Source organism: Anabrus simplex, chromosome 1 (assembly GCF_040414725.1).
Source record: "Anabrus simplex isolate iqAnaSimp1 chromosome 1, ASM4041472v1, whole genome shotgun sequence".
NCBI lineage: Eukaryota > Metazoa > Arthropoda > Insecta > Orthoptera > Tettigoniidae > Anabrus > Anabrus simplex.
This window is the reverse complement of record NC_090265.1, coordinates 817,809,344-817,837,321: the sequence shown is the minus strand read 5'-3', so window position 1 is coordinate 817,837,321 and position 27,978 is coordinate 817,809,344. Positions and strand designations below refer to the sequence as shown.

At 39.7% G+C, this 27,978-nt stretch overlaps 1 protein-coding gene across 1 annotated transcript in view; it reads left to right on the top strand.

Annotated features, from left to right (window-relative positions):
* Positions 1–27,978, top strand: part of LOC136857115 (proto-oncogene tyrosine-protein kinase receptor Ret) — a 142,672-nt gene that overhangs the window by 89,270 nt on the left and 25,424 nt on the right. The window contains exons 7-10 of the mRNA XM_067135521.2: positions 845–995; positions 6,043–6,157; positions 21,083–21,272; positions 24,167–24,341. Coding sequence (XP_066991622.2) covers positions 845–995; positions 6,043–6,157; positions 21,083–21,272; positions 24,167–24,341 — 631 coding nt within the window. The remainder of the gene's footprint in view (positions 1–844; positions 996–6,042; positions 6,158–21,082; positions 21,273–24,166; positions 24,342–27,978) is intronic.

Here is a 27,978-nt window from a genome sequence, read left to right as displayed (position 1 = left end):
AAAATACATAAAAATGATAAGATTTTTTGTTTGATATTGTATGCGAATTTGTATGTGGTTAAGGGTAAGAAAGGGCCAAGAACCCTAACTCCGCCACTTTATGCAGACTCAAATAAATAATAAACATGGACGTGACAAAAGTGTAAAAAAATAAGAAAATGATTTTAATAATAATAATGTTATTTTGCTTTACTTCCCACTAACTAATTTTGTAGTTTTCGGAGAATCCGAGGTGCCGGAATTTATTCTCGCAGGAGTTATTTTACGTGCCAGTAAATCTACCGACACGAGGATGACGTATTTGAGCACCTTCAAATACCATCGGACTGAGCCAGAATCGAACCTGCCTAGTTGGTGCCAGAAGGCCAGTGCCTCAACTGTCTGAGCCACTCAGTCCGGCAAAAAATACTTTCTCTAGGAAAGGTGTTCGTTTTATATCACCTCCAAAGGTCACATTTTATTTTTAAAACATCATTTCTTATATTTTTTAGGAATTATTCAGAAACATTATTATTATTATGTACCTTGAGTTTCATGACGTGGGTTCGATTCCCCACTAGGAAGTCGAAAAATTTATGTAGTGAGATTTCCACTTCTGGAGGTGCACATTTCCCTGAGGTTCACCCAGCCTACACCAAAACTGACTACCAGGTTAATTCCTGGGTGAAAAGGCGGCCGGGCATAGAGCTAACCACATTATCTCACCAAGTGCCGAGGTTACGGATAGTGGAAGTCTTTACCTTCCACCCCTCCAAGGGCCTTCATGGCCTGTACGGAGATGACTTACCTTTACTTCGCTTTGATATTGAGTTTTATTCTGACTGTGTTCTTGTGTGTGTTGCAGATTGGCCGGTAAAGGCAGAAGAGACCGAAAGTTCATGGGAAGTGTTGCGTCCTTGTCTGTGGTTCAGTCGGACTACGTGGACCGGACATTGCAGACCACTGACGTCCAGGGTCTGACCTCGCCGCGCGCTTCACCAGACCCACGCACTACGGTAAGATGTTATAACTATTGATCTAGTCATCAATGAGTAATCGGCATTGATCTTTGTTTATTCCCTATACCTTAAGGTGACTTTTCAAAGCTGTAAATGCCGTCTTTAAAGGGTAGCTGTTCGGCGTACACAGAGCAATCCCTGACCCTTTATCTCACACTGTCAGACAAAATTAGCTTCAAAGATCTTTCAGACTACCATTTCAATAATACCTTGTAGTGGGCCTCTGCTATGCTTAAGAGTAGAAAGACATCTGGGGGAGTAATTTACAGTCCAGGGCACTTTTAAAGCAAGCAGGTTTCTTAAAACTTACAGTTGCTTTTATCTAACTTAAACCCTTTTTAGGGCTTTGCCATGCATAACATGCTCCTTGCGACAGAGTTCTTACCGGATCCACTTGAAATATTCCGAGAATATTTGAATATGTTCAGGAATTAAAAGTAGTTCTGAATTTTCGTCGCCAAAAGACCTATCTGTGTCGGTGCGACGTAAAGCCCATACCAAAAAAAAAAAGTTCTGCATTTCATTACCAGTTGAATATTACCTTCACATTTGTACTCCTGAAATAGCATGAAACTAATTTTTTGCATAATGAATGAATAATTTAAAAAATTATAAAAATGATATCTCCAATGGTTTATACCTGACTGCAAAACCATTAATTGTTCTTAAATACAGTATATGAGTATTTTTGACAAGTCAGCTAAATCATAGCCCAAAAGAAATAAAAATTGTGCCACAAGGAGCATTTTCCATTTTATTTATTTATTTTGTTTTACATTTTATGGCCTACATTTGACCACTCTAGTCAATTATACAAAGGATTTCAATATTTCCTATCAGCCCCATATTTCTTCATTCTGAGAGATGCTGCCTTCCCTTGTTCTGTTGAAAATACCCACCCGTTAGACCTTTTATTGATCTTGGTCTGCAGCCTGGTGCGTGTGTCTTGAAGTATCTTAATTTTTTTGCTTTGTTTTTGAGATCGTCTATCGTTATTTGTAGTTCTTTAATATCCTCCTTAATTTTCGTGATCCATTTGATCTTGATCTTGCTATTCCATAATTTTTAATTGTTTTTCCATTAATATATAAATTAAAAAATTATTTTTCAATAACTTTTCAACCAACTAATCAACTCCAAGTTAATATGTGCTTGTTTTTTTAAATTTGATTTTGATAACTGGTAAATCGCAGAAATTCAAAATTCCAGTCATGACTCCCCTTAAAAGGATAAATCTTGGCATGCCCACCGTTTTTCTCTCCCCCCAGCGAGATGGCTGATTTCAGCCTTACTGTTGGTAGTTCTGAGAAGAGATTTCCGTTTTCGTGCCAGGTAAATGCCAATGCTGTGCTTTAAGCATAATCGTCGTCCAACAAACTTCAGCGAGCCATGTCGTCATTGCGCCTAGAAAATCCGCTTTATCATATATTTCAGCTTCGAACTCTGACCAGAAAGGTTCTGTCATCTAAGGTACAGTATTGCATAAACTATATGAACGAATTTTCGTTCTAAGTGATATATGTGCTTCTTCTTCTTCTTAGCGTCCGTCTTACCTGCGCAGTTCTAAGACGACAGGTAAGACGGACCGTATGTGGTAGAATTTTCATCCCTGTACCGTCTTAGGCTTGGCTCGAAGTGAATCTGGCAGCGCCTATTTTTCTCTGCATGTACAGGTAAGTCGGCGAGCAAGTTGGAGCGTGTGTGGGGTCTTCAGACTTAGCGTCAGTTTTAACCAATTGCTCCTACAGAGCAGTTCGCTCGTAGGACATAATGTCGGATTTAAGAATCATGCCTCGAGCGTTTCTAATGGAGTTCATACAGCTATACCGTTGTAATCCGTACTTGTGGAAAATCAAAAGTAAAGAGTACACGGTATAGGGTTATGTTTACGTTTTCCATCAACCGCACCCAGACAATATGGAAAATTCCATTTTCTTTCAAACTGCTATCCAATACATTTCCATTCATCTTCTTTTGTTGGAAACTGAAACAAAATAAAATAAAAATTATTATTATTGTTATTATTATTAAATTATGCAACTAAAATATAATTTAACCCAATGTTATTAATTTTTTTTTTGTTTGGTTGGGCGAAGACTGTTAATTTTCACACTCCGTTATATAATTCTTTCTTATTGTACTCTAAGCATACATTATACCTTGTTTTATATTAAATTAACATGAAATACATTTCCTTTTACCTTGTACAAGAAACTTATAAATAAATTTTACTTACTTTGAGAGCACCTTATATATCGCAGCACAAGTCTCAGGAATAATTACTCCCAAAGACTGGGCTGAAACTGCAGCGGAAAATTTCAGATCTTCGTAACTTCTTCCGGTTGCTAGGAAACGGAGGTAGACGATCCACACGGCCAGCTCCGATCTTGACGTTGCAGCCATGCCATGTGGATTTATTGGAATATCTCTCAGGATCTTTAATGCAGTGGTTTCCCGTTGCCTTCTGCATCCTAATGTCGTTGACCAAACTGGTTCTTCCGCCTTTGGGAACAATTTCTTGTCCCCAGGACAATAGAGTGCCCTTACCCTCTCAAAGAGACTGTTGGCACTTGGTATAGGGGATCTCCTTATACCGGGAGATAATCGACCCCTTCATTCGTTAGCCGCCTGCATACGCAGTCGTTGCCCCCTCTCTACCGCGGGGATGTGAATGTCAGGATACATGTGCTGCGGGTCAGTATTTCTCCCCTCAACATTGTCGTATAACGGTATTTCGAGGCGCAACGACGATATGTTATAATCGACCATTGATACGTCAAGGATAATCGATCTACCCAGCGTTCTCCGAACTCGAATGGTCACGTTTGACCATCATCTCTCTCACCACCTTACATCACATACTGATTCAAAATAACCCCGCCTACCTTGCCTCTCAGTTTCATTACCTGTCTAATTCTACAAACCCACATCGAGCGTTAGTTCTCCATTGTTTATGAATTTAGAGCACATTCGAAAAACGAACGTGAAGAATTGTTCATTATCTCGTTCCTAACATTCCCAGGCTTGCCCTGCCGGAGGTTTTCCCCTTAGACTACAGGTTTCTATTCGAAATTCATTGTACTTTAACTCCTCTAGAGGCTATTTAAGTTTCTGAGCAACTATCTTAGTTTTTAATATACAATTTGCTTTACATCGCACCGACACAGATAGGTCTCACGGCGACGGTCAGATAGGAAAGGGTTAGGACTGCCTTAATTAAGCCCCGGATTTGAATCATATGAAAATGGGAAATCACGGAAATCCATATTCACGACTGCCGACAGTGGGGTTCGAACCCACTATCGCCCGAATACAAACTTATAGCTACTTTACCCAACAACGCACCTACTTGCTCTGTACGCAACTTTTGAGTCACCTTGTATACACACGAAATATGTTGCTGACTGATACGGCATAGCTATGTGTGGGGTTAAACTGTAAATTTCATTCAAACAGTGCACTCCGTAAATTCAAAACCACATTTCGCATTTCCTTGAAGACTAAACTCCTTTGGCTTCATAACGTGAAGCTGCGAATGTTAATGCATGCATCCCATATCTCTCTCAGACGGGTAGTTGAAAACTAATGATATCCACACTGTCTTAACGAGACCTCGGGGGAATAAACATCTCCCCACAGCGTATTAAAGGAAATTGATGACTGCCTGTATCGTCGTGCTCTTCAGGTTGTTTGTGCTCGTTAAGTCAACTCATTGCCCATAATACTAAAGGTAACGTAGAGAAATGGGTATACAAAACAATGAGATATCCTTACTAGAAACTCCTCGTGAAAATGGAATAATACAGCGTGGGCAAAATAAAACTGGCGACAAAAGACCTATCTATGTCGGTGAGACGTAAAGCCACTAGGAAAAAAAACTGGCCTGGAAAATCTTTATAAGAATGACGCGGAATTTGTCATTGTTAATGAACAGAACAACTGCCTATCACAGGAAATGCTGAAAACCGTGATTTCAATGCACCAAACGGTTGCCGTCACATGCCTGTGCATGTACATCTCCGGTGAACATCACTCTGTCATTACGTCCGAATGAGTGAGATGAGTAGACGTGTGTAGTGACTAGTTGAATGCAACACAAACTGGTGCTCACGATAAAACAGCGCGTGTTCACTGTCGAGTGTTGTGCGAATCACGATTGATGGAAAACCTATGCTGAACTGCTTGAGTAAAAGTTGAAGACTGCAAGTGTTTTTCCAAAACCTCAAGCAAATTCTGCAATGCAAAACTTAGTGGCAAAATATCGTGAAACGGGCTCTGTAGCGAATAAAAACCGTAACTATCCGGAAAGAGTTCGAACACCAGAAAATCCACAAAGTTGCTACCAGTTTCTCGGTAATTAAGTATGTGACGAAGACGAATTCGACAGTATTTTTTGAGTCCCATGTTACAATTTAAAAATTTGAAAACAATGTCACCGGGCGAGTTGGCCGTGCAGTTAGAAGCACGCGGCTGTGAGCTTGCATCCGGGAGATAGTGGGTTCGAATCCCACTGTCGGCAGCCCTGAAGATGGTTTTCCATGATTTCCCATTTTCACACCAGGCAAATGCTGGGGTTGTACCTTAATTAAGGCCACGACCACTTCCTTCCAACTTCTAGGCTTTTCCTATCCCATCGTCGCCATAAGACCTATCTGTGTCGGTGCGACGTAAAGCCACTAGCAAAAAAAAAGACAGTGTCAGAAGATATTTGAGGTGAGCAAAGATGAATAACCCTGTACTTCTGATCTTAGATCCCGCTTCATGTTGACACGTTGATCAATTAGGGAGTATTCGCTGACATTTTCTAGCAGGATGTTTTCAATCTGTACAGTTGTTTCTGGGATCCATCTATTACCCTTAATTTTCGTTTCTGAAAGGTTTATGGTCAGGCCCACTTCTCGGCATGTCGATGCGAGGTTGCTGACTAAGAACTGGTGTTCCTCAGTGTCATCAGCTATACTATACACAGTACTGCTATATTTGAACTAACAAAAGTACCACACAATATTGATAAGTTAAACTTAAATGTATCCTAATGTTTCAGCCTGACCCCAAGTGGGAGTTTCCCCGGAGTCGTTTGGTGATCGAGCAGACTTTAGGTGAAGGGGAGTTCGGTCGAGTTCTGCGAGCGAGAGCTATGGACATCGGGGGAACCACTGGTAAGTATTCACGTTCAAATATTCTGGACTCGATACTTAAAGGAAATCCTCTCAAAAAAATTAATTTTGAAGTTATCTTTTCTTGTTTTTAATTATTTGCAGCAGTTTGGCCTATGTCAACGATTGAGTGTTAATGGCAGACAGTGCTGAATATCTTGGTGCTTGAAAACATGTTCTTTAATCCTTCCACTCATGAAAAAACAAAGTCACCTTACGCACGAGTTGCATAGGTAACTACTACGTACCTAAAACAGTATTTTCTTTTTTTGCTAGTGGCTTTACGTCGCACCGACACAGATGGGTCTTATGGCGACGATGGGATAGGAAAGGCCTAGGAGTTGGAAGGAAGCGGCCGTGGCCTTCATTAAGGTACAGCCCCAGCATTTGCCTAGTGTGAAATGGAAAACCACGGAAAACCATCTTCAGGGCTGCCGACAGTGGGATAACAGTATTTTTAGCTGTCCGGAATGTACCTTGAAGATGATCATGATTATGATGCTTGATGTTTAAAGGGGCCTAACATCTAGGTCATCGGCCCTTGAAATATATTTTAGGTGCCTAAAACTGTATTCAGGAGCATATTTGATAATTGTTGGGCCTCTATAAGGTGCCTAAAAGTTGATTTTTAAAGTTCCACTATCTAATGATCACTCACACCGGACACGTTTTGTTTTATTTGTTACTCTTACAGCTTTCACTATGTAATTAAAATACTTAGAAATAAAATTCCTTATTATATAAAACTTGTGATATTTTACCGGGTTTAATTGGTATAGCTTGAATGGCCATTTACTGGTTCTTGATCTTAGCGCAAACTACACAGAAAGAAACGAGCCGGAGACCATAAAATGAAAACCTGTACCGTTACTTCAAAAGTATTGCCCAGCACTGTTAAGGCACTTGTCCCACTGCGACACAAGGCGGTGAATGGCCGTCTCGTAAAATTCCTGGGACAGCGTTGTAAACCAGTTCCGAACGTACTGCTTGACGTCGGTGTCCGAGATAAATCGTTTGTCCCTCAGAGCCTTCTTTAGTTCACATTGGAGTTTTTGGGTGACGACGACCCTGCATGCTTCCACGGGAGACTTTGTAGTTTTGACTCGTCTCCAGCGATCACTCGTGACAGGAATTCATTCCCTTCCTTGGCACAGCGCAGCAAATGTTCAAGAGAGAGCCCTTTCGACATGCTTCCTGTGCTGGTGGAATACTGTGAGGCACCCATTGGGCGCACTTTTAACGAAATCTGAATCTGTCCTTTATGATGGCGTGAACAACTCCGACGCTCACTCCGACCTCTGCGACAATGGCTGCTACCGTAACTCGCCCGTCTGCCATAATAAGGGCATCCACCTGCTGGATAATGGCATCAGTAATGCGGTGTGGTGTTCCAGACCTTGCATCGTCGGCCAACGACATGCGCTCTTCCCTGAATCGCTGTCGTGCCTTGACCATTGCGACGGACATGCAGTGCTCTCCGTACATTTCTGCCATTCTTCGATGAATTATCGTTCCCCTCACTCCTTCTGCTGTCAGGAAACGCTCTACACCCCTTTGCTCTTCTTTTTAAGCCACCATTTCACTGTTTTCAGCACGATTGGGTGAAGCGGACGATCAACGTGTGCGCGTGCTCGCTCTGTCGTCACGTGGTGTGCACCCATGTCCCTCCAGCGGCGAGTTTAGGACCTCGGCGCTCTTATAGGGACCACACCTTCTTCCGGATCATTTCTTTTTGAATGGTTCTCATACAAGAGAAAGCAGCACTTTCTTTTCTAGTTGTTTAAGGTTGCACTAACACATCGAAGGTTTTCAGCGACGCAAGGATTCAAGGGATAGGAGTGGAAAAGTAGTGGCTGTGACCTTAATTAAGGTACAGCTCCAGGATTTACCTGGTATGAAAATGGGAAATCACGGAAAACCAACTCGCTCGGTTGCAGCACTAATTTAACAGCATCAGCTTCGTTCATTGCAGCTTTTAAGTCTTCACTGCTGACTAAATGGAAACTAATGACGCACAGGTGCGGACAGTTAAAAGGCATGCATCCAGTATATTCAATCGAAGGCATGCGCTTAGATCAGGGCCTCGCAGGGTGCATGCACCTGGTGCAAAAGACGACTTCACTTGGTTGACCTGAGTGCAGACCGCCACTCCTCGATTTGGAGCAATAGCGCTGTATCTCTCTTTCCCCACGCCTGTCTCGCTCGCTCCGTCTGTCTCCCTCTTCCTCACTTGCTCCGTAGTGCTCCAAATCCGAGCCGAGTTGAGCCGATCTTAGCCGAGTAGGCCAGAGACGAAGCGTTGGTCCGAGCCGAGCGGAGCCGAGTGGGACCGATGCACTGTGTACAGGTACTCTGCGCCTCAGTTTGTACGCGTAAGATTTTGGGCGTTTGAAAGGCCCTGGCTTAGACTAAGCTGGTGGTAAAAGTGCAACTGACAATTGAAAGCGAGTTTGTAAGGAAAGTTCACCATTGTGAACATACTGTAGCTAATAGTGAGGTTATTTTTCATGAGGATGAAAATATATTTTCGAACTTGTTTTTTACTCCTGGGTTTTATTTGAATGTTGTTCTTCAAACTAACCTGTCCACAAATTAGAAACTAAGTGCAGCGCCACACCCTTTCACAGAATATCATATTTATCAAACTTGCTTCTTTGTGTGTGGAAAAAATTAGGAAATGTTTAGGCTTGATACTCATCACTGGAATAATTCCAACTAATTATTTGTCAGAAAACTAATCTGAATATGTTTTGAACTACGAATCCTATTTTTTCGGATACCCTATATTTTCTATATTGATGTCCCTAAACAGTGGTGGCGAGGGAGGACAGTGCCCTCCCCCCCCCCCTCCACTTTGTGATGAAAAAATTAAATGTTTCTTCCATTTTAGTCGCCTGAAACGAGGAATTATTAAGAAAATGTAATTTGTACAAACCCTGTTGTTTTTTTTTCAGGTAATTCTTTCTTTTAATTTATTTAATTATCACGAAAAATACTCAAGGGACACGCAAAAAATGTCGTTCGTCGCCGCTAACTGAACTGTGCAACGCCACAGCAAGTAGCATGTTCTACGACGAAGGGTAGCAGGGGTATATTTTTGCCAAGGTTACCCACTTGCCGCCCACAATCGTCAGTCTGGCAGTCTCACTCAGTAAATGTGTCTATGCAGTTCTCTCTAGTGTCTGTTATTTTGTTAATGTGTAATCAAAAACTAAATTACTTTTTTAATTGTATAATCACGCCGTGCTTCTATTTAATTGTAATACAGGCGTAATAATTGTTCCTTTGGTGAAATTTCTATTGTATACTACTATTATTACTGCACTTAAGTTGGTAGACTGTCAACCTTTACGTCTCTATCGAAATTCGCTCGGAGAGCATAAAAAAAAATACAATTGTATAGCTTCTTTTATTCATTGTTGAAGTTTCACTACCCTCCCCCTTTCCCCACTATATCCTACAGACCCGGGTACTTATTGAACACCTTAGGCAGGGTCTCTAAATGATGGATTCATTATTGTTGTCCATAAATTTTTTCCCTCCCCCCCCCCCCCCCTCTCCAATTCTAATTCCCAATCGCCGCTACTGGCCGAAATGTAAAAAAAAAAAAAATTGCGAGGCTAGCAGTGTAACTGGAATGAACGTGTTAAAAAATCTTTAAGTGCCTCTTAACATCACATTCCAATAGTCCTCATTAACAAGGATGTTAATATCTGCAATTTAACACGACGCGAAGCCCCGCCACCCCCACTAGCAGACTAATGTAATACACGTCTGCGGAGAGCAGTGAGCCCCCAGGGAAATGTCGCACGGTACTGAGACATACATGTTCTCCAAATATGTGAGGAATTTATTAATATCCGCGTTCCTTGGCTGACTCCCTGTTTTATAACACACACAAAGCTATGGAAAAAAATAATTAATATGGCGAAACGTTCAGTGGTGCCAGCATTATTGTTCATTAGTTTTACTGCAGTCGTCTTCGTGGTTCCCGAGTATGTTTTCAGACTCTGATGTAAAGTTTAATTCCTGGCTCTGTAGTAGATCAAACATGACTCGTTCATTAATGAAAGGGCATAAGTCTAAAAATCAAATGCTTGGAAATGGCAAAAAATAACTTAATAAATCTTCCCAGTCATCTTCTTCTTCTTAATCTGTTTACCCTCCAGGGTTGGCTTTTCCCTCGGACTCGGCGAGGAATCGCACCTCTACCGTCTCAAGTGCAGTGTCCTGGGGCTTCAGACTTTAGGTCGGGGGATATAACTGGGGAGAATGACTAGTACCTCGCCCAGGCGGCCTCACCTACTATGCTGAACAGGGGCCTTGTGGAAGGATGGGAAGAATGGATGGGACAGGCAAGGAAGAGGGAAGGAAGCGGCCGTGGCCTTAAGTTAGGTACCATCCCGGCATTTGCATGGACGAGAAGTGAGAAACCACGGAAAACAACTTCCAGGATGGCTGAGGTGGAAATCGAACCCACCTCTACTCAGTTGACCTCCCGAGGCTGAGTGGACCCCGTTCCATCCCTCGTACCACTTTTCAAATTTCGTGGCAGAGCCGGGAATCGAATCCGGAACTCCGGGGGTGACAGCTAATCACGCTACTATGGGTATGGACAGATTGGAAGGGATAGACAAAGAAGAGAGAAGGAAGCGGCCGTGGCCTTGAGTTAGGTACCATCCCGGCATTTGCCTGGAGCAGAAGTGGGGAACCACGGAAAACCACTTCCAGGATGGCTGAGGTGGGAATCGAACCCACCTCTACTCAGTTGACCTTCCGAGGCTGAGTGGACCCCGTTCCAGCCCTCGTACCACTTTTTCAAATTTTGTGGCAGAGCCGGGAACCAAACCCTGGCCTCCGGGTTTGGCAGGTAATCACACTAACCACTGCACCACAGAGGCAGACAATTACATTACTAAGGATGAAAATCATATCAAAATATTAATTAAATTGGTAGTCGCTTAGCATCCTGCTAGAGTACAGAATGTATTGCGGGTTAGGGTAAAGCAGGGAGCACACTGCTTCCGTTCCATTCAGTTCAGTTGACCTTGGAGATTTGCTTCACATCTAAACAAATGTCCAGCTGCCTACTGCTTCAGTTCCGCACGCTTCAGCATTTCTCCCCCACCATCCGCTCAGTCGAGCTTGCCCTCACGGGTTAGCTGACGGTGGGAACGAGACTCTCCGCCTCTCGATCGCAGAGCTACAAGGCTAGCAAAACTAGCTTCTGTTGAGCTGAAGGCCACTCTGCTCAGTCAATATACAGTAAATTGTATGAATAAACTACAAAAAAATAGGGGCCAATGGCTTAAGCAAGTGGATCAAACTTATAGACAGAATAAGATGTAACATTATTAAAGTTGTAATTAATGAAGGAAAAACCTTAACAGGATGCATCTATAAGGGTTCTATCATTTGTACAGCTATAGCATGTCAAAAGATACCTCAAAAACCATTAATAAACATGTCACACATGTAATGCAAAACTTATACAAAGTTACGGCTCTAATTCACTGAAAATAGCCCATAACCCTGACATCTACTGGTAAGACTACAAACCTAAAGTGTCCTGCTATTCTGGCGGAAAGTCACCTGTTCTTCTGGGCCTTGTATACTACGTAGGCAACAGCTGAACTTAGAGACCTATCAGTGTCTCATGATTCCCCAGCAGGTAATTCCGGTGAGAATAAAATAAAACTGAAGCAAATCGGTCCAGTAGAACGGACGGACGGGTTTGCCAAAGCTGTTCTTAGTAAACACTTTTTATATCATCATCATTTCCCGTTTCCAGCTTCCCGGGTCGGGTTGTGAATCAAGGACCTCCATTGCTGCCGGTCTCTCCACCACTCTTCTCCTTTTTTAAGTACATCTTCTGGTTTTCCTCCCCTCTTCTCTATGCCCTCCTACATTGAATCTGTCCACCTTTTTCGGGGTCTTCCTCGTAGTCTCTTACCTGTTAACTTCTCTGAAAAATATTTTTCTTTGGCACTCTCTCTTCTCCCATTCTCATCACATGCCCATACCACTTTAGCTTTGTTGTTTCTAACCTGTCTTGATGTTTTAATATTCCTGTTCTTTTCCTTATCTCTTCATTTCTAATTCTATCCTTTCTGGTCTTGACCTCTTAGGAATTAAATCTCCGCTGCCTGAATTCTACTCTCCACTTGTTTTGTTGTAGTCCACGATCCTGCTGCATAGGTTAGTATTGGTTCATAATAGGTTGAATATGATACTTTCTTACATTTCTTCAGGACATCTTGGTTCCACAAAATACCCCTTACACTCTGGTAGAAGCTGTTTGCTTGTTGTACTCTTTTCCCAATTTCTTCAGTTATCTTTGCATCTTCTGTGATCACACTTGCCAAGTACTTGAAACTTTTAACCACTTCCAAAATTTTACCATTCAGTTTTATCTTTCCTCTTCCTTCCTTCCTTCCTTCCTTCCTTCCTTCCTTCCTTCCTTCCTTCCTTCCTTCCTTCCTTCCTTCCTTCCTTCCCGCCCGCCTTCCTTCCCCTTGTCATCACTGTTGTTTTACTTTTCTATGTGCTTACTTTCATCCCAAATTTTTCTCTCTCTTGATTCTATATATCTACTTGTTTTTGCACTTACATTTCATCCTCACCCCATATCACTATATCATCTACAAACAACATGGCTTTTTTTGCCTGTCTTCCCAATCTCTGTTTAATATTCTTATGAATTTCAACCATGACTATGATGAATAGTATGGGGGACAGTACACCTCCCTGCCGGAGACCAGCTTCAACGTAAAACCATTTTGTTTTTCCTGTACTAGTCTTCACACTACTAACACAATTTTTATACATAGCTTTTATCATTTGCACTTCAACTCTGTTAACTTGTTTTTTTCCTTAATGTGTCCCATACAAACTGTCTGGCCACACTATCATAAGCTTTCTCAGTGTCAATAAATGTCATCACTATGTCTTTTCCAAACTCCCATCTTTTCTCCATCATATGTCTTAAGGGGAGTTTGAAAGGCCTACCCTGCCAATGATAAATATGCCAAGAATATGTCCCTATATTTTTGTAACCAATAAAATTACGACTCTGAATTTTTTACAGCTGACATTTCTATATTATTTATGTTGACTGAAGCAGAATTAAAATATAGAAACCAAAATAACAAGATATATTAATTTTTTTAATGCTGCCATTTTTTTACACAAAATATTTGAAGATGGACACTCCTTACTTCATGTCTATGGAAACCTGTACTATGATTCTGCTTCAGTAAGGACAGTAGATATAATAAAGCATCTCACAAAATTTCATGTATGTATCACAAGTAGTTTTTCAGATACAGGAACATTAATTGTAAAATAGTAATTTTGAGAAAATCAGGTTTAAAACTTGAAACTTTCAGAACACACTCAGATTTTTTAAATTAAGGCTCAAAAGCACCACCTCTTCCTGGTACCCCTCCTTTAAAATCCTTTTCCTTCGCGATGACCTTGCTGCTTTGGTGTTGAACTCTGCTGCACGCTGTGCCTTGGCAATTATTAATTTGTCTAAATGTTGCAGTCCCTTCATAGTATGACGGCTAGGATTGATGTTGAGATGCAATAACACTCTTACTCTTCCCATATTCCCACCATTAAATGTTAATACAGCATCACTGACTCCCCATTTCAAAGTTCTTAACCCCACAAATTAATACATTTTTTGGCACTTGGGTCCAGATAATATTGTTGAAAGACTCGGGATTCTGTGTGCGCCTATGTAGACACTTTCTGGGAAGGCCTGGATGAACTAGGTCTCTGTAGATTGGCTTGATAGCTTCCATAACTGCTTCAGGTATAGAATTATTGTGCTCAAAATACTCTTCTGAAACTTCAGCCTTCCGGATGCCAGTTCTTCAAAATGTTTACCGAATTTAGGTTCACTTTCACTGTCTTGTTCTTTGGTGTCACATTTTGACAATCTGTTTCTACACCGTTGGAGGATTCTACCTCATGTGAACCATATGGTCTTGTGTTTTTAGTATGCTGGTTGCCACAAAACTTACGTTTCCCAAAACTTCTAGGCATATTTATACTTTGTTTACCAAAATAAGTGCAATCAAACTTCCAGAACTTTTGTTATTTTCCAGCACTTCCAGAACACTAATTCACACGAAATTCAACATTCTTTAAACAGAAACAAGCATAGTAGCAGACAAATTTGACATAGAAATGTAACCGAAATTGAGCGCCTAGTATTCTCTATCGATAGGCGAAAACCACAACCTTCTATGTGCAGTATTTTCAGAGATATTCGTAAATAAAGAGATGCATGTCCGAAATCAACCAGCTTGATGGATACGCTAGCAATGTTACAAAATTAAAAATTAAAAATACTTCTAGCAGTCACACATAGATAAATTATATACCATTTTATTCATGAAACACTAAATAATATTGTAGGACTTATTTTGGAAAATGTCAAAAAATTCACATTTTTGCCTTTCAAACTCCCCTTAATGTAAAGATCAGGTCAAACATTGACCTGTCTTTCTTAAAACCACACTGTTCTTCTTCCATTTCTCCTTCTAGCTTCCTCCTCAGTCTTCCTTCCCAATACTCTCTCTAATATCTTAGCTACATGGGCAATAAGTGTAATCTCTCTGTAGTTATTACATTCCTTTTTATCACCTTTTTAAAATATTGGGATAATTAAACCCTTTTCCTACTCTTCTGGGATCTCTTTCTTCCTCCAGATTATTCTAAATAATCTATAGAGCCACTGTAGCCCTATTGCTGCTGCTTTTAACATTTCCATAGTTACCTCATCCACTCCTGCTGTTTTTACAGCTCTTCACTTTTGTATGGCTTCCTCTAACATCAATATCTCCTTTTCTTGTTATTCTTCTTTCCCCATTGTTTCTTCTTGCTCCTTCTCATCTACCAGTTCACTATACTTAATATTTAGCAATTCTGAGAAGTATTCTTCCCATCTTTTTAGCATGTCATCTCTTTGTGTCAATATCTGCCCTGTCTCAGTTTTTACAAATTTTGTATCTTCCCTATTTTGTAAACTATTCTTCACCAAACCATACAAAACCTTTTTACTTCCCTTTATATCCTTCTGTAAAGTTTCTGTGGAACTTTCCCAGCTCTTCCATTTCTCTTCTTGTATTATTTTCTTACCTACCATTTTGGCTTTTTTATTTCTCTCAATTCTCTATACTATTGCTGCCTATCCACTTCCTCCAAGCCATTTGTTTCTCTTTAACTGCTTCCTTTACCCTGCTATTCCACCAAGGAGTCTTCATTTACTTTTTCCTCCCTGATAGTCTTCCACAGGTGTTTACTGCACACTTTACAAAACCATTTCTGAAACATGTCCATTCCTCTTCCACACTGACATCATCCTTGGAAATTTCTTTCTTCAGATCCTCTTGAAACTTTTCCCTTATTTCTTTCTCTTTAAACTTCCATCCCTTTATTTTTCTTTCCCTTTTTTTCTATAACTTCGTTATTTTACCAAGTCTTAATTTGGCTACCACCACTTTATGGTCTCCTTCAAAATCTGCTCTTGGCATTGCTGTCACCCAGTTGTCTACGTTTCTCCTTCTCCACCAGATCCATTCCTTCTAAAAAATCGATTACCAAATCTCCTTCTTCATCTTGGGTTCCATAACTATAGGGGCCAATTATCTCTTCTTTTCCCTGCCTGTCTGTTCCAACATGAGCATTCATATCTCCCATTATTATTATTATAACCTCTTTGTCTTCAATACAACTTTCCAGTTCTTCTAGAAACTCTTCTAAACATTCACCTGCATTCCCTGATTGGGTTGCATAAACCTGTATAAAATCCTTGATTCGATTCTCAAGTCCAAGTTTAACTTTAATTATCCTGTCACTGATCTGGTCAATTTTGTCCACATATTGCGCTAGGTCTTCTCTCAATATAACACCAACACCATTTGTTGCCATCTTTCCTCCACTCCAATATAATCTATACCCTTTCTTCAATTCTGTTTGACCTTTCCCCTTCCATTTTGTCTCACTCATTCCCATCATTGCTATGTCTTTCTTCTCCATATACTCTATCAGTTCTTCTACCTTGCCATTCAAAGTCATGACATTGATGATGCCGATTCTTGTGATGTCTGGTAGCCCACTTCTTACAGTTTCCCCCAGAGCACCGGAAATTGCGCGTCACTTCAGGGTGGTCCCCTAGCAATTTCCGAGGCCTCGATTCACTCTCACTCATTTTTTAGGCTGTTTGTACGATGGGTTTGCCACTCCCAAAGGCATTTCATTACCTTCTGCCAGGTTCAAATTAGGCCGCCCCTAACATAGAGTCAGACGTCTTTTGTAGCCGCTCCTCTGGAGTACAGACGCTACGGGTTTTCCCCTTCAGCCATCTCCGCCATACCGAAGTCCATCTTCTCTGCCATAGATGCTATTGAGGTCTTCATCCATAACCCAGGACAAGGCCCCTCCATATTTATGACACCTGGAGAGAGGGTGTCCCAGTATTTTAAAGCCCCCAGGAATTGGGCTACCTGTTGATCCGCAAGTTGTATTGGGTATTTCAACTAGCCCTACATACTGTACGGACCACCTATCTGCCACCTGAAGATGTGCTCTGTAGGGGTCAGGTTCCCATGGTTACTTATTGGAAGTTAACCCCATCCACAAAGGCCGAGCTTCTTTTAATATATAGATTACTAGCAAGATACCTGGGCTTTGCTACAGTATTATAATGCAATTTATAATTGAATGTCTAACGTTTTATATATAATCCATCGAAATTCGCGATCTGACTCGTTTTCTGAAGGAATCCACCAAAATTCGTGATCTGACTTTTCTGAGAGATTACGATAAAGTTCCTCCCATTTTTTAATCTTTCTTTCCAGCAATTGATTTCGTACTTCACGGGCTAGGTCCAGGTATTCCACCCAAGTCGGTTGGGTCCCTAAATCTTCGCCATCTTTTCCTATAAGCATTTCTAATATGGATCAAATCCTTGAGGAGATCCAGCATGGTGTCGTCTTGGGTGCCTTGGCAGTACTGAACCCATGGCTGGACTGCAATCGTAGTCATTAACCAGCCAGGACCCGTTTCCAGTGCGGTCCGGACATTTTGACGATGGTCCATTATTATTATTATTATTATTATTATTATTATTATTATTATTATTATTATTATTATGGACCCCACAGCAAGATGCAAGACCGCTACTTGGCGGTAAATTATATCTGCTGCCATTGTCATTGCTGACAATGTATGACCAGCACCATCGTCGCGCGTAGGCAAGTGCGCGAGATTTCTGGCGACACGAATGATATACTTCCGTGCATTATTGACCTTATTATAGAGGTGAAAAATTGCATGGTCAATATCATTCGTATAGTTTATTTCAAATGTGTTTAAATTTTTATTTATATGCGAGGATAATCTACTGTAATCTAACTTTATGTTCTCCAAAGAAAAAGATGGCTCATGAAAACAAACTCAGGAAAGATTAAAAATGATCAGGTTATGATCAGAATAAGTACATTATGAACAGCAAAATCAATTGGCCTCAACTCCTTTTACCCCACTGCCGTTAAGTTGATTTACCCCCCCACCCCCTCCAAAAAACGAAGGCGTGTTTCTTTATGTTTAAAGGAGATTCCAAATACCAATGTTCACGTCTGTTACCTTCAGTTCTGAGATATAAGTATCCCCATATAAAGAATTCACTTTTTTCACTTCCTTTCACACTCCCCTGCCCCTTCTTAAGTGAAAAATCTGGCAAAAAGTACTTGTTTCTTTAATAGTAAAGGATCTTCTAAATACCAATTATCAAGACTCCAACATCTTCAGTTTTTGAGGTATGTGTCCTCATAAAAGGAATTCAACTCCTTTTCCACCCCGCCCCCCCCCCCCCAAGATTATTTCCCCCAAAAAACGCTTTTTTCTTTTTTAAAGGAGATCCAAATACCAATTTTAACATTTGTAACTTTAGTTTTTATTAGATGTATCATCATACAATTAACTCAATTAATTTTTCAATTATTTCACCTCCCCCACCCCTCATTGGATTTTCCGAAAATACGTGTTTCTTTAATTTTAAAAGCAGATTCCAAATACCAATTTTCACATCTGCAAAATCTTTCATTTTTGAGATAATAGTATTCTCATACAAATAATTCAACTAATTTTCCAAATCCCCCCCCCCCTCCTTTAGGTGAACTTCCGAAAACAAAAAATACGTATTTCTTTATTTTTAAAGGAGATTCCAAATACCAAATTTCACGTCTGTAACATCTTCAGCTTTTGAGATATCAGTATCCTAATTAAAAGAATGCAATCCTATTTTCAGTCACTTTTACCCCTCCACTCAATTGGTTTTTCAGAAAACAAAAAATACATGTCTCTTTATTTTTAATAGAGATTAAAAAAACTATTTTTCACTTTGGTAACATGTTGAGTTGTTGAGATATACTGTAGAAATGCTCATTTTAACATTTCACCCCCTTTTTAGTTCCCCTTAAGTGGAGTTTCCAAAAAAAAATGTTTTTCTTTTAAAGGAGGTTCCAAATACCAAATTTTAGGTCTGTAACATTTTACATTTCTGAAATATACTGTAGATATTGTCCGCCGATTTTCACGCATGGTTTGTTCAACCTTCACGACTGTCTCGACGGAAATTGACAGTCTCCCATCAAATGGCAATGGATTTCAATCGGTTCAGTACCTTTTGTGGTCAAAAACCGAATAACTGCACGCACTTTGCACTTGGCGCTAACATCTAACGGGAGCTCCATTCTCAATGGCTGCCAAGCCAAGACTGAGTGCCTCAGCGCAGCGTGTGCATGTTTATATGCAAGTGCTGGAAACACTCTTCACAATATTGTGACCAACAGCCACACTAACAGAGTTCTGCATTTATAAAAATATAGGAGACTTTATTTCTGGGATTACCTTCGTACATAAATATATCTTTAAAATTCCTTTAAATTTCAGTACACTAAATTGCTATTCACACCATCAAAGTAAATGAAATTGTCATTTTCTCAGTACAATCATTGAATCAAATAGGTTAGGTAACATTTTTATTGTACTAAAGGGATTGTATTGTTCCTTACTTTTTTAATACTTAATCCATCTCTCATATACCTTGCTGTGTTGAGGATTTTCAAAATGCTTTCCAGGGAACTCTACCTTTTGTCTTCATCACAGGAGCAGACCGTAATATTTCTTCCTCCTGCAGGATGGACTGAATGTTATCCTGCCATGTTGCTCTCCTGCTTGAACAAAATCTTTTCCCTTCACAGCATAACTGAAATTCCATCAGGTGGTGGTGAAAGTGTTCTCCATGTTCAGTTCTACAGTACTTACATCCATGGAAGTCTTTTTTGGCTTTAAAGCTCATCAAGCAAGCATCTTTCATAAGATTGGCAGTTTCACAGACGCTTTTTCTGGATATGGAAATTATTGTAAATAGAGATCATCTACAGAAAATTATGCAACACCATAGTGCATAAGGGAAATAAATACAAAATGTAATCACCCACTAAAGGGATTAAGTTATTATTACAAAAATCACCTTCTTCCCATACATAATATCAGTATATATAAGTAATTTAAAGCTCCGATATTTAGTGTAGAACTCCAAGAAGAAAAGAAATGTTATATTTATGACACTCCAACAAAATGTGTTCAAATACCGTTCAGTGAAGTTGTTCTCAATATGGCCCTGCTAATATTGCCAGATAACCACAAGCGAAATAGTAAGGCACGGGTGTCAAAGCCTGCCCACCGTAAGCACAGTGCCCATGCTAGAAATACCTGTGCACATGGACCCATGTCGCTTCACCTCACCTGGCATGTACTTCCTCGCGTTGCTGACTCAGGGCTGTGCATACCTACTGGTGATAGGCTCCAGTTACCTATTTTCATCTACATTCAGCTGCATAGGCTGTGACATAAGGATTGACACATTCATTTGTTAGACTATGTTTGTGTTTGTGTACTTCTGTATCAATGTGGTTGCTTGAAGAGATGCTACTTTTATCATAGCCTATTTTCTTTTGTTTAAATTTATAAAAGTGTGACATTTTGCTACAGAAGCCATATAGAGGCAACATAGTATTAAACAGGTATTATTCTGCTTCATAAATGTTCATAGGAGAGTTGAGCATGTTACGCCCCTAAAATATAAATCCCTTTTATTTTGTACTTCATTGCTTATAGCAACCTTTAAAGTAATTATATATTTTTCTAATACCTGTTGATTACAAAGCATGTTGTACGGAACATTTTATACAAACGCCATGTTGAAAACATTTAATTATGTACGTCTTTATATGAAAGACTATAATATATACATGTATTTCATATATACATATATACCGTAGTTATGAACGTGTAATGTACACCTCTCCAGGCTTGAGCTATCTGATAACATCCTGGGCTAGTGCTCGTAATAGCTGTTTCTTGTACACACAGAATTGTCAGTCAGGTTGTGACCTTGACATGCCTTTAGTAGGGGCTGCAGTGCTTGTTGGCATGTTGGCACATCTGAGTTGCGTGCCTGGCGCACAAATTCTGGACAGGCCTGGTACGTAGGATGATTCCACAATCTTGTATGTAGTTTACCTATGTTGGTCGTATGTGTAAGGAATTAACTCTTATACAAAATGGGAAAGAAACATATGAGTTATTATTAAAAATAAGTTTGTCAGTAGCTGCGAGGGAACACGTAATTCTGTACCCTCACATACGGTGGCTATGAACATCGCAAATTTGCAATCATATCTTTTCACGGTTTCTGTATCGGTAATCATTCAACATTAGAGGCCCTGGTTATATCCTGATTTATGTGATAGGAACAAACTTTGCCTTTGCTCTCCTGAAAACTGTGTAATAGTGACTTAACCATCTTTATACAGGCGCCCACGATATATCATTTTACTTTCTTTCTAGGATATACAACAGTGGCGGTGAAGACTCTAAAGGAGGATGCTAGTGCCTCGGAACTTGCTGATCTCCTCTCTGAGTATCAGCTCCTCAAAGAGGTCTCCCACCCGAATGTGGTTCGCTTACTAGGTGCCTGTACTGCACCCGGAGCACCAGTCTATCTCATCATCGAGTTCGCAGAACATGGGTCTCTCAGGTAAGTTTCATTCACTGTGAAAGAACTGAACTAGAAAAATAGAAATTTGCAAAGGTAATTCTCAGTCCTGTCTCCCAATTCATAACCTGGTACTGTAACCTGAGCAAGTTCATATAGAAGGGTCCAGAAAAATGTAGACACTTTTCAATGACATATTGTTCCAATTCTTGCACGGTAGCATAGTCCATTGTTTTCTCAACAGATGATGGTCACGTGAATGGTACGAAAATCATGGCGTATGTTTTCCAGAAGATGACAGTGCAACAATGAACAAAATAAGATTGCAACACAAGTCTGTATTGAAGTGGTACCAGAAGTACGAGAACATGATGGAGGTACAATGGTAATGGTGTAATGTGTATGGAACTCAGCCACCAACACGTACAACAATTTATCGTATTCCGGATAAATTTGAAGCTGACGGTACTGTTCAGGATGTGCATAAGAAAAGGACTGGCCAACCAAAATCATCAACAGTTCCAGCTTCCATCACTGCTGTGTTGCAACATTTTACTAGGTCACCTCAAAATCTGTGAATCAGGGTGCACGTGAAAGCGGGGTAAGTCGATCAACCGTGTGACGAATTCTGAAGGCTGCAAAGTGGAAAGTGTACATTCCAAGATCCCTGCACGCTATGAATCAGGACAACCTGGATCGAAGGATGGAGTACTGCGAATGGTTTGAAGGCATGCTTCGCGAGGATGAATGGTTTGCAGGAACGTTTATCTGGTATGGCGAGACGCAATTCAAACCAAACGGTACTCTAAACTGCCACAACTGTATGGGTTCCAGAAAATCCTCACATTCACACGGACAAACAGTTAATCTGCCCGGTGTTAATGGATAGTATGGTCTGTCATCACAAGGTTTAATTGGCCCATTCTTCTTAAGGTACCGTAACTGGTGAGATGTATCTTCATATGCTGCAAACATTGATTTTATCTGTCTTCCGAGAGGTGTCTGGAAATGAAAGATTTTACCTACAACAAGATGGTGCTCTGCCTCACTACCACAGAGATGTCAGAGCCTATTTCCAGCAGATGACAGTGCAACAATGAATGAAGTAAGATTGTCTTTGAGCAACACAAGGCCGTATTGAAGTGGTACTGGAAGTACGAAAACATGATGGAGGTACAACAGTAATGGTGTAATGTGTATGGAACTCACCCACCAATACATACAACAATTTATCGTATTCGGGATAGGACAATGGATAGGTCAATGACGAGTTGTTGAGTACACATCATGGTTTCCAGACCTTACACCTCTTTACTTCTACCTATGGGGGACCTTGAAAAATGAAGTTTAATGACAGAAGCCACCTATACTGAATGAGCTACAAGAAACCATCGAGGTGTCCTATGTGGCTGTCACACCGGCAACGCTAACAGCCCTAGTTCGATCAGCAGTTCAGGGGCATTGATGTTGTTTGGCTGCTAATAGGGGTCACGTTGAACACATAAAATAACCTACTGCACTGTGCAAGAATTGTAATGGGATGTGATTTTGTTCCATATCAAAGAGTGTCTACATTTCTCTGGACCCCTCTGTATATCAGAAAGGAGGTTTGCAATTTTACGTGACTCGTAATAAAGAGGTTGTTTCAAAAAAGATAGGAAACATGTAATATCTTCCATACAAGTGGAAGCACGGTAAATCCAGTACATAGGGCCTATGCTTGCAAACCTTCGTCATACTGATCTTGTGAGAAGCCAGTGATGATGTCGTCCAAACTACAATATGTGTCTTGTCTCTGGTTATGAATAAAATAAGGTGTCAGCATCTCCTTCTGTGTCTTTCAATGTTTCTATCAAGCAGCATATTATCTTATTATTCATCTGAGGTTTTTATTTTTTAATTTGAAAAGAAAAGAACATGAAATGCAGTGTTTACTGAGTTAGATACTGTTACTTGTGGACAGTTCTTTTATGATTAAGACGACCTGATGTATGAAGGCTGGTTTCTTTTTCAATCTCTGGTGGACTATAAAAAAAATACACATTGACATAAGAAAATGATTTTATCACCAATAGTTTAGTAGATTCATTCTTATTTTTCCACATAATCGCCTAAATGATTTAGGCATTTGTCGTATCATGATACCAGCTTTCCGATGTCCTTTACAAAGAAATCTGCTGTTAGTGAGGTAAGGTGCATCTGGTCAGCCTCATGTTCCATAAAGTCCACCAACAAGACACCTTTATGGTCCCTAAAAATGGTAGCAATTGTTTTCCTGTTATTCCTGTTACTCAGTGTCAGTTAAAACCTTTTTTGGCTTGTTTGGAGAAGAAGGATGCATCCACTACTTAGACTGCTTTTTGGTTTCTGGAGTGTCATACAGGACCCAAGTTTCATCACCAGTAATGACAGACTTTAAAAACTCTTCCCCCTCACTATGGTAACTTGTGAGAAACATTACAGCTGATGTCATTCATTGAGTTTTATGATTGTCAGTCAACACTGATGGGACCCAACGTGAACAAAGTTTCTGGTATCCTAAGTGTTGAGTCACAATTGTGAGCAGAGAAGACCTTGAAATGTCTGGGATTGCTGTAGAAAGTTCACTGATCGTAAACCTCCATTTGTGGAAGACAAACATATTACTTCAGGATGCTGTCCAGATGTACATTTCCTCATTGGGAGCAGACATCTTTGCAGAGGGCATTGGAAAGCTGGTGTCACAATACAACAAATGCCTAATGGTGATTATATGCAAAAATAAGTATGAAACTACTAAACTTTTAGTGATAACATAATTTTCTTTTGTCAATGTGGAGGTTGAAATAAACAGACCTTGTATGATTTTATAGTGATATCCTGACAAATGTCCCATGAGTAAGATTTAGTATTTATAAATATACTTTCTCTAAAATGGAATATTTTACTTCCTCTAGAAATTACCTTCGCAAAAGTCGTCATCTGGAATCTGATGGCCAGATTCCGTGCTCTTTTGAACCAACGGCACATCCTGAAGATATGCCACCAGCGCCCAGTCCTGCAACTCCTAGAGATATTCTTTGCTTCGCATGGCAGATCAGCAAGGGAATGGCATATCTTAGTGATATAAAGGTACCTTATCAGAGTTGAATCTCTTCATTGTTAGAAAATGAACTTCAAACACTGATATTTTAATATCTGTAAATCAGTAGGAGTAAACTATGATCATCGCCATTATCATCAAAATTGTTTCTTTTAGACTCATTCACTTTCATTGACTGTGGACACCTTCTCAACCGACCTGCTCGGAACACTCGTCGGTTAACAAAATGGCTGTTTAAACAGTGATTAAAAAGCCTATTCTGCAATTTATAGTACTGTTCTTTGATTTAAGGTACTTTGCCATGTTTAGATACAGTAATTTACAGTGTTACAAATTATTTAAACATGAAAAGGAAAAAAATATATCGTCGTTGCCGGGAACAAACCTCCTATGTGTCAGAATTTGTGAAAATGAGATTTTAGCACCAAGAGATTCAGAATGGCTGCCACTACGAAGTGGCAAAACCTCCAATGTGTTAGAAAATATTAAATGGGTTAAATTCCACAAAATATTGCACCTCCTATGTGGCTTAGCATTTTTGTTGATGGGGAAAATCTCCTATGTGCTTGAAGGACACATAGGAGTATTATACCTTGGTCCACACTGTTCACGCTACCGGGAAATATCTCCTATGTGTTGAGTCGAACACGTTAGTGTTATACTTTCCCGCCTTCTGCTCGACAATGACAACTCTATAGGGATTATTCTATATTGCGCCAGATTGAACAAGTAGACGTCAGATCTTTTTCTGCCGCTTCTACTATTATTGCAGCAAGAACTTTATTGTGAAGAGAAATGTTCAGCCATGGAAAGAAGATTCTACAAATGGCATTGGAGATATCTACAAAAGATGATCAATCAGACAAAGGTAAGTCAATTAATAAACAGTGATGAAAGCATGATGCATTGCAAATCTTAAAATACCAAAAACACAAGGGCTATCCCAACTCTATGCACATTTAAATAACTACTATGGATTGTAAGATGACAGTAGTATGATCGTTTTATTTCCTTTAATATACCGCAGGTGCATTTGTAAAACCCACAACAGAGACAAATCACTATGGAAATGATGACACCCCTACCATGGAAGAAGTGTTGGACGACGTGATGGATGTTACAAGTTCTGCAGCAGGTACGTATGAATTACAATACCAACTTGAAACACATGGATATCATAGAAACTATGTTCAATATGAATGTTGCATTATTGGTAAACAAATAGTCATGTGGCCTCTAAAATTTATCTACAAAATAATCCTCATTTCCCTTTCATCTAGAAGAACTTTCTGCATCCATAGCGGCGATGTCTGATAATGACTCTACCAGCACAGCAAGAAATGTGAATGCAATGGAAATCGCCTGCCCTATAATAGGTATGTTTGAAGTTTTACAAGTCTTCTACTTAAACATAAAATTGTGACTAATACGAGTACAAAGCAATTAGTGTAAAATCTGTGACATTGACAAATAGAGCCACACGAAGGATAAAAACTGTGTTCTAATATTAAATCATTTATTTCAGATTTAGAAGATCTACATGACATGTCTTCCATTAAATGGAATGTAGAAGAAGATGATCTCCAAAATGTACTGAACTCTCATAAAAATAGAGGGACACCGAAGACCGAAGATACGTCTAACGAAGGTACGAAAACTGTGAGTGAGGTGCTGGATCATTCCGAAATGTCTGTTGGTAATCCTGATATACGAAATGTAAGCGCAGAGAAGAGACTCAACCGCAAAGCAAAAGAAAAATCCCGTTCAAATAGAATCTTTGGCAAGCCTTACTTAGGCTTACAGCAAAAGGCTAAACTAATCACAAAACAGGCAAGAAAATTAGGTAACAGATGCAAACATAAAGAATTTATAAAGAAGACACAGAAGATATTCCTTTGCGGTACAATCAACGAGGAGCACCGATGTCAATTGTTCAAAGATTTCTGGCAGATTCCATCCTGGGCTGAAAAGAAGGCATACATCAGAGGGCTTGTCACCACTAGGAATGTTCTCAGGAGGCGCAAAGAAACAGCAGGCGAAATCAAAAGAAAGAACGTAGGCCATGATATACATTTAACTAAACCTGACAGAGAAAGTGTGCGTGTTTGCCGAACATTTTTCATAAACACTTTGGGAATTAGTGAGGACAGTTACAAGAGATGGACACATGTAAACGACATCGAACATATTTCAACTTCTACTGGTAAGAGAGCAGATAATTCAGACACCGATGCTCAAGGCAGTCCATAGAAGAAACGTGCCCAAGAAAAGCAGGATGTACCTATGTCCTTTCAAGAAGAAAAAGAAAATTGAAGACAAGAAGACAATTCGTGAGTGACTTGGAGTTTTACCTAAAGTTCCCAGCCATTAAGTCCACGAAAAAGGTATACGTTGAGCCAACTTTTCAATCAAAATTACAAATATTTTCAGTCTACAAGGAATGGTGTGACGAAAACAACAAATCTCCGAGCTGTAGAACCCTTTTCATGGATACATTGGAAGAATTAAAAGAAATAAGTTTCATAATGATAGATCCGTATTGAACTGTGATTACAATAGAGTAAAATAATATATTATTATTGGTCCACCTTTTCAATACAAAATGAAAATTACATAGGGACTAGTTTCGACCTAGTAATAGGTCATCATCAGCCTGAAGTAAATTAAAGCGTAAATATCGAAGAAAAACATAAACAATGTAAACACAAGTACAGTCTTTTTAAAGGTACATACCATGTGGGAATTTGAGCAGAGATATATTAAAAATAATAACTCTTCCAATTGACGAAGCACTGAGCGGAAGTTATGTAAAGTTCGGTGCGCCGTATATTATAAAAGACCACTGTGCACTAAATGATGTAATAAAGAAGAAGAGTAGGTTGAATGCTGGCTTCTTCTTAGCTGTTGTATATTCGAAGAAGATTACGTCGTATTTTGTAAGGTATTGAAAGACGTCAAAATACATGGATGTTGGAAAGGCTCTTCATTTTTTGGAACAAGGCAATTGTTGCGCGAGGAGGCTTAGGAAACCAGAGAAGCGCTATATTATGTTAAAAAATAGAGATCCTTAAAAAAGTTCCGTGCGTCGTATAAATTGTGGAAATGGAAATCGAAAAAACTTGGTTCTTAAGCGATAATGTTGTTCATTCAGAGATCAATTGAAAATAAAGAATCGTAACATTGTCTTCTCAAGAAGTTTATAAAGTAGAATTAATAGACGATGCGAAGTATGATACTAGGAGAAAGCTCTTCTGCTTCTAGAATCTTGAAGGACGATGGATGTTTCACGAGGTGGAATAACATATATGGAGTTAAATAAAGGTGGATATAAATTCGCAGTTCAATGCGGACCATAAATTTGATTCTGAATAATAATAATAAAAAAAATCTTACTGTCTTTTATTCAGAATCAAATTTATGGTCCGCATTGAACTGCGAATTTATATCCACCTTTATTTAACTCCATATATGTTATTCCACCTCGTGAAACATCCATCGTCCTTCAAGATTCTAGAAGCAGAAGAGCTTTCTCCTAGTATCATACTTCGCATCGTCTATTAATTCTACTTTATAAACTTCTTGAGAAGACAATGTTACGATTCTTTATTTTCAATTGATCTCTGAATGAACAACATTATCGCTTAAGAACCAAGTTTTTTCGATTTC